This window comes from Oncorhynchus keta, chromosome 20, assembly GCF_023373465.1.
Source record: "Oncorhynchus keta strain PuntledgeMale-10-30-2019 chromosome 20, Oket_V2, whole genome shotgun sequence".
NCBI lineage: Eukaryota > Metazoa > Chordata > Actinopteri > Salmoniformes > Salmonidae > Oncorhynchus > Oncorhynchus keta.
In genome coordinates, this window is record NC_068440.1 from 7,483,491 (window position 1) to 7,492,069 (window position 8,579).

The 8,579-nt window shown below is 38.2% G+C and overlaps 1 protein-coding gene across 2 annotated transcripts in view; it reads right to left on the reverse strand.

Annotated features, from left to right (window-relative positions):
- The window catches only part of LOC118399254 (zinc finger protein 706-like), a 25,951-nt gene extending 21,620 nt beyond the window's left edge, over nt 1-4,331 (reverse strand). For both annotated transcript variants that reach the window (XM_052471987.1, XM_035795184.2), the window contains exons 1-2: nt 4,171-4,331; nt 3,115-3,256 (exon numbers count right to left, since the gene is read on the reverse strand). In XM_052471987.1, the coding sequence (XP_052327947.1) occupies nt 3,115-3,249 (135 nt within the window). In that variant the 5' untranslated portion in view covers nt 3,250-3,256; nt 4,171-4,331. The remainder of the gene's footprint in view (nt 1-3,114; nt 3,257-4,170) is intronic.
- Between the last annotated feature and the right edge of the window lie 4,248 nt (nt 4,332-8,579).

The window sequence follows — 8,579 nt, forward strand, 5'->3', positions numbered from 1 at the left end:
GACTCATCTAACCGACTATGTATAGGTTATTCCAAGTTTCCGTGTGGCCTTTGAATAGTGTTAGTTCAAACAGCACTACACCCCAAAACGTATGCCCCCTGTTCTATTGATTTCAGCGGGATATCCATGGAAGTGATTAATAAAAACAAAGTGCTTGTTCTCAAAGGTTGTTCTCTAACCAGTGATGTAAAAACGTATCCAGTTTCCATGTGTTTTTTTAAGTTGTGTTAATTTTAACAGCACGTACAACCTGATTTCCACCCTAATCGATATCAGTTATTTATCAAAACGGGTTTTGGTGCATGTACAGTTTATACTGTGCATGTTTAAAAAATACAAAAGTAATTTTATGACTGTTGCACATATAGTACATTTTAGGTTTTCAATATATAACACTTTCTGCATATTGGTTATTGATTTGAACATGTTTTAAAATTTTTATTGGGATATTTATCAAAATATCTTGTCAAACAGAAGCAGCAACTTAAGTTTTGGACAAATGTAACTTTCAACATTAATTTCCAATGGGTATGTACCTAAAAATCTGGTAAAAACTACTAAATGAACCCCAAAACATGATGTGATTTATTTATTTGATGATCTAGTTGAAATCACCAAAACAGGTGTGCTCTGTATAGGGCTGTGGCCGTCATGAAATTGTCAGTTCGCTATTGTCAAGCAAATAAACTGCCGGTCTCACAGTAATTGACTGTTAACCTCTCTTTGGTAGGTGGTATTTTGATGTCCGGATGAAAAGTGTGCCCAAAGTAAACTGCCTGTTACTCAGGCCCAGAAGCTAGGATATGCATATATTGGTATATTTGAATAGAAAACACAAAAGTTTCTAAAACTCTTAGAATTATGTCTGTGAGTATAACAGAACTGATATGGCAGGCGAAACCCCCGAGGACAACCCCCCCCAAAAAGAAATCAGCCTACCACTTTAATTATAAGGCCAAGTCCTCCCAGATTGTAGTTCCTAGGGCTTCCACTAGATCTCAACAGTCTTTAGAAAGATTTTCTGGCTGGTTTTTCTAGGTGGCTCCCATTTTGGATGTAGCGTTTCCAAGCGCGTGGAAGAGAGCACGTTCTTTGGTATTTTTCCTCCGGTAAAGACAATAACAATTCTCGGTCTTAAATTGTATTGTTTATTTAAGTATTAGTGTACCCAAGGTTTGTTTATAAACGTTGTTTGACTTGTTTGGAAAAGTTTATTAGTAACATTTGGTGTTTCATTTTGTATGCATTTTGATGGAGGGAAACTGGGTTGATTATTGACTAAAGCGCGCCAGCTAATCTGAGTTTTTATGGATATAAAGAAGGACATTATCGAACAAAATGACAATTTGTGATGTAACTGGGACCTTTTGGAGTGCCAACAGAAGATCAAAGGTACGGCATTTTTATATCGCCATTTCTGACTTTCGTGTCGCATCTGCCTGGTTGAAATATGTTTTCATGTGTTTGTATGCGGGGGCGCTGTCCTCAGATAATCGCATGGTTTGCTTTCGCTGTAAAGCCTTTTTGAAATCTGACAGTGGCTGGATTAAGAAGAAGTTCAGCTTTATTTTGATGTATTACACTTGTGATTTTATGAAAGTTAAATATTTATAATACTGTAGTTTGAATTTCGCGCTCTGCAATTTCACCGGATGTTGGCCCATAAGAAGTTACACATTTAGCATCTCCTGGCTTCCACGCATAGCATTCAAGCCACTGATGCAGACCTTTGGAACATCTACACTTTAAAATGTCTAAAATCTATGTAATATAGCCTACACATTCACAATAAATCAATTTTAGACAGGTCTAAAGAAACATGATATGAAGAAAATGTAGTCTATTTCAGAAGAACAGACTTTGTTGTCTTTATGTTAGGCCCTGATCGGACTATGCCCTATGGCTGTGGGCTACACTAGTTCATGTAACAGACAAGATTTGCTTAGAATTACATGAAATTTTACAGTATGAAGAACAATTAAACATAGCTAAATAAAATAGAAAGAATATGTTCTCCAAACACTGAGGGAGTGCGCATATTCTGTGTTGAGTGGTTAACAAAGAAACAGATTCTCGTTTATGCTTAATTAGTTATTTATGTAACTTTTGTTGTGATACCCATGTTGGGCTATATATTTTGATTTTTAATACATTCTAAGGCTACATGACGCAACTAACGATGATTTGAAAAAAGTTGCATGAAAGGCACGAGCTCTGCTTTGTTTTTGCGCAGGCTGTACACACTTCATCAGTCTCTCATTCACAATTTGGCAAGCACTTGATAATGCCTTGAATTTCCCAGTGGCATCCCGTGTAGCCGCAATGCCCCCTAAAAAAATCCATGCCTTTTGCGGCCAGTGGCAGCGTGGTATTGGGCTGAATATAATGATTACAATTCCCTTCTCCCAGCTGGGTGCCAAAGCACTTCTCACTCACATGGCTCCGTCACAGGATTGGGTCTTTCTTACAGATTAAAAGTGAAGAAAGACACATCAAAGACACAACTGCGCACATCCTTATCCATTTCTGATGTTGATTTAAAATGGACCGTTATCATGCACAAGTCTCAAAACAGGGGCAGCGGGAAAAATGCATGTCATCTATGCACTTAAATAGCAAATGGAGGATGCTTTTCCTGTGGTTCATTTTCATGTAGGCTATACTCCTGCTGTAAAGATAAGTATTGTGCTTAATATTAGGAAAGTTGAGAAATAAATATAGTAGGCCTAGCCTATAGAAAGCTGATGGTACCCTCCTCTTTTTAACAAAGGCCATCATTTTGTTTTCTCACGTAATTTCATAGCCTATAGAAATGTTGTGCAACATGACCTCTCATGAAGTGTTTGATTAGATAGTCGATTACATTTGCATTGATGTCAGAGTATTTAGAGGGACAACAGAGTGCTGAGTTCCAGGCAGTTAACAAGTTTGGTAGGCTACTAGTAACTAGCAGGAGCGTCAGAGCTTGGAGAAGCCTAATTAGTGACTAAACGGTCACGTGGAGTTTGCCTGCCGTCATGACTCGTGACCGTTGGTGTGGCAGTAATACAATCACCATAACAGCCCTAGCCCTGCCTACTAAAGGCACATAAACTACCAACCACTAACACTCACCCGGCAGACAGGACAGGTGTGGACAAGTGCTGCCTTGGCTGCAGTCTTCTGGTCTGCTGCTGCTCCCTTCTTTTTAGCAGCTGCCGCCTTGGCGTTCTTTTGCTGGGATTGAATCTTCTGTTGCCCGCGAGCCATAGCCTACCTGAAAGAAACAGAGAATTCTAAAAATGCAACTCATAGCATTGAAATGTATCTGTTGATACTAGTATCGCAGTCTTGTCAGCAATCTAGCCATCTATGAAGAAAATGTACAAGTGAATTTAGCTAAACACGTGACTAACCAGCTGACAACTAAACAAGAGATTGTATGATTATTTACCTAGTTAGCTTGTATTTAGTAAACAATAGGTTTTATGTAACAGCCTTAAACTATAAGATTTAGGCGTGCTATACAATCTAATGGCTAACATATTTTGTGAAGGCATCAGCTGGATAGTCAGGTGTGACTAGTCAATAGAGAAGCGTGTGGCCGAGTTTATCTTCTGTTCTGAGAAGAATGTGATAAGCATAAAGCAAGAGCCAAAACATTCCACTGTAGTGGATAACTGTGGTGTATTCACAAAGAAGAAAACGGGACGAAACTGACATGTTTATTTGCCCAATAGAATCTCGTGTTCGTTGCGAAATGTTTTGCAACTGTTTGCTACCGTGTGCACTCGTGATTATACCCCGTATACCTCGTATTGTAGCTAACTAGTGCTAGCTAACGTTAGTTCTGCTGGCAAAAATAGCTAGCACATCTAGCTAGTAAACTAGCCAATTGATTAGTAACACTTGCGTAATAACTAAGACAAATATGTCTGCGGCGCGAACTGAAACAAAATAAAGCATGGTTAGCCAGTTCTAACAGTTCTTAGCTAGCTAGCCAAGTTAGTCAGCCATTTCAAGTGTGGCTTAACGTTAGTTAGCTATTTAGCTACCGTCGCAGGACGATAGATAGGATAGCTAAACCAACATTAATGTTACCAAATATTTTATTTGGCTATAAGTTGAACACACCAACATGTGTGCTGTTCAATCTGATAAATAAAACGCGTATTTTTTTAAATAAAATACCTTCGCGTTGTTTCGCCCGTCTTCGTTCTCCTTGGGAAGTTCGGAATCGGAAGTTGGCTAGGAGGTATCAAAACTACGGAGCGCCGCCTTAATTTTCTTCTTCGATGAGGTTTACCGGCGGTTGGCATTCAATAAATGTTGCATTACCGCCAGCTATTAGACTGGAGAACAACTCCCTTATACTTTCGTCGAAAAAATATATTTTTCACATCAAACACAACACAGCACTCACTATTTAAAAAAAAATTAAAAGCCCAACCTGTTTTGAGCCACACATTTTTAGCAATAAAAAATACAATTATATTTGGGGGGCTTGCTTGTTTTGTAAGTTATTTTGGCATTAATACTGTCACATATCGTTTTTGTTTTCTTGAGTAAGGCAGCTCCAAAATGCAGGTGTTTCAGCTCAGTGCTTTCTGTGGTGGTGATGCGAGCCAGCAGAAAATAGGAGCATTGCGCCGTGATTGGCTGTGTTCTGTCACTCATGGGGAGAGTACGCCATCGCCAAGTTTATGTCCATAGTAAGAGTAGACATCCATACCTACTTGTTAACAAAATTAAGGAAGTTTCCCTGAAAATTATTCATAAATATTATCCTGCCAACCACTATATGAAGAAGTTTAAGGAAAACATCAACTCAAATTGCTCCTTTTGTAATGACCACCCAGAAACAGTTGTGCATCTTTTTTTGGCATTGTATGCATGTAAGAAAACTGTGGCAAGACATCAGTAGGTTTATAATTGAACACATTTATGAAGATTTTACACTATTGTGGAGAGATGTACTGTTTGGATTCTTTACATACAATAGAAATAAGCGGAATCATTTTTATGTAATTAATTTCATTATTCTTTTGGCCAAATTTCATATACACAAATGTAAATTTACAAACAGAAAACCACATTTTCGTACCCTACAAAAATAAATTTAACTGTATTTTAAGACGGTTAAATGCTCTACTAACAAAAAAGCTGTTAGAATTGTAAGTATATGCATATCCCTTAAGGTCCTTGTGTAATTGTAATGTGATATTGTACCCCCTAGCTCGATTGTCTATTGTTTGTAATCTATGTATGCTTGTGTTCCCTCATGTGCGTTATGTATTGATTTGTTATTAATAAAAATAAAACATTTAAAAAAGAGTAGACATCCAACATTTCAGCCCTTTGGGTCCTGCTATAGAGTTATATTACAAGTGCCCTTCCAAGAAAGCTCAAGGTCATTGGCCACAGATAAAATTACGTCAAATCACGTTATATGTACAGTAGCTTTGATTGGACTGATCATGTCAACATCTTACTTTCAAAGTCTTAGCTAGCAGTCATCATGAATCAAGTTGACAATCTACTGTCAAATACTTTTACATTTTTGTCATATAATCCATGTCATAACAATGAAGCGAAATTATAGATAAAACGTATCAGTTCTCATCGGCCATTGGACATAAAGATTACACAACAAGTTGGAAATAGCAAATTCAACAATGAGTTGTTTGGAATGAATCATTGGCTAACTGCAAGCATTGCAAAGCAACCACTAACGTTAGCCTACTATTCAATTGAGTGTCTGTGTGTTTTCCCCCCGAGTTCCCACCATAAATACAGAGAATGCCAGAATTTGATTACAAAATTTGCCCACAAAAGCTCATTTAACGCATCAAATAGTGTTATATATTTTTCACACGCAAAGACCCAAACAGCGTTCAATGTGCCTCATAGTAATAATTTGGTCTATTTTCACCTCTTAAAATTGTACCTACTGTTCTAACTTGGTGGTGCACATGTAGCCTATAACCTGTTTTTGTCAGGAATCAAGGTAAGACCTAGATGCAGACATCGAAATGACAATTATTTAATATTCCAAAAGGGGCAGGCAATAGACAGGTCAAGGCAGGCAGGGGCAGCGTGGGTGTTCTATATTTGTTCTTATCGTGCCCATACCTCTATGTGATGGTAGTCCATTGTGCCTTCGCATCAATACAATGGTAACGAAAGGATTAAACTGAGTGAGGTAAAAAAAATAAAAAAAATCTATTTGACTATAAGACACTCTTTTGGCACTGAGAGGAATTCAGTTACACGTAGTGGGAGAGGCAGGTACTAGGTGAAACTGGGCCGACATTCTGCTGATTTTCTAATCGATGTAAAAATCTGATCTCAATATATTTTTCTGTTCCCAAAACTGAAATATGTTATGAACTGTGGTGGCTAATTTCTGTATTACCAAATGAGGAGAAACAAACTTCACACACCAGTCACAGAGTTATACTTAAACTACATGTTTAATAATAAGAGCTTTGCAATAGCACTTGCCTTTCAATGATACGCCATTTCTAATGAACCATTGAAAGTGACAACAAAAAAGTACAAAGATCTTTTATAGCCAAGACATACCCCTCTCAACCTATATGACGAACAACAGATACATAGAATGGCCACAAGGTTAAGATTTGTATGAAAGGTATCTACTTCATTGTAAAGACCAGTGTCTGGTCCTCCTACTCCAATCTGGAACCATCTCTCCCTGGTACGGTATAGAACAGAACCATTAGCTCATGTTCTCTGGAATGCTCTTTAGGTTTTATCACCCAAATACATCGTAAATCTCCTCCGTCAGTGCTATCTCATAGAAGCCCTCCTCAGTAAAACACACACACAATAGTTAACAGAATACTCTATTCTGTCAAATAAAACAACCATTATAATACAATACAAGCATTATAACATAATCTTGCAATTTCCATGACAGAACATAGTGCACTACGTTTTCTAGACTTGACTCTTTGCCAAAGTTTTAGAAAATTGGTGGGATGCATGCCAGAATGCCACTACACAACACAACACCAAACAATACATTAATTGCACTATAACGGTGACAAACGGTGCCCCCAAACTGTTAGGACCTACATAAAGCTGTCCCAACAGCAATCCCAACATCTTACCACAGCTACACCTGGCTATCAGCGGTATCTTTTCTGGCAGCGAAACAGTTCATTCAGCCTCATTTACAGCCATAAAAAAACCTAACTGATATGGCTGACTTGCTTAAACAAATGTGGTTTCAAATGACAATTGAGATGTACAAACTATGGCATAAGGGGACAACAAGTGGATAAGAGGTAATCCGTCATTTCTATTTAGACATTAATGAGCGAGCTAGGATGGACATAGTCAATATAACTATTTGTTTAGCACTTTTGAAATGTACAGTGACAGAATTCAGAACATGGACCGTTCTTACGGTGTTCTCCCCGTACACCAAGTCAGAACCGTAGGCAAAATTAAGAGGGATAAATAGACCAAATTATTAGTGTGAGGCACATGGGATACTAACATCTCACTACACAACATACACTTAGTATTACTTTCTTAGCTACAGTATACATATCTCCCTGGTATATTACATCATTTATGCAGCAGCATACAAGACATTTTGGGACTCACCTTGTTGTGCTGTGCTCACTTGAACAAGAAGGTGGTGCTGCGGTCCTTCGTGGGCAAATTCTGTCATCAAAGTCTGGTATTCTCTGGATTTATGGTGCTTTCAAAACAACTGGGAACTCTGAAAAAACAAGGTCGAATCACGATGACATCATTGATCTTCAGGTCGTAGCTCTAGAAAGAGGCCGGATTTACAATTCCGAGTTGGATGACTGTTCAAAACTTGTTTTCCCAGTCGGAGCTTGTTTATTCCCGAATTCCCAGTTGTCTCGAACTCACTGAAGTCAAGTTTTCACAGTTCAGAGTTAACAGTTGTTTAGAGCGCAGCACAAATCATGCTTTATTGACTGCATGGAAAATGTTGAATGTTTATCATTTTAAACTTGGAAAAGAGCCTATTAAACCCACATTTGGGACCACATTTCTTCCAAACCACTCATTGTTGAAATTGCGATTTCCAACTTCACTTCATTATTTCTCTATATGACATGGATTAAAAAGGATTTGCCACTAGATTGTTGACTTCTTTCATGATGATGACTGCTGTCATGGAAATATTGAATCAAATATTTCTCAGATACCGGAGCTTGTGGATTCAAATAGACTTTATTACAAAAAGTAACAAAGCCGAGCAATCCCATGGAACAACTAAATTATATTTTTACAGACCAGTTACTGCACATATAACGTGATTTGACGTCATTTTATCTGTGGCCAATGACCTTGAGCCTTCTTGGATGGGCACTTCTAATGAAACTATATGGCAGCACTCAAGGGGCTAGAATTTTGTTGCTCTACCCTGAGACTTGGCGGTGATGTAGCGTCCCCATGAGTGACAGAACATTGAGCCAATCATGGTGCAACGCTCCATATTTTCAACTGGCTTGCCCCAACACCACAGAAAGCACGGACATAGGATGAAACACCTGCATTTTGAAGCTGCCTTACTCAAGAAAACAAAAAAGAGA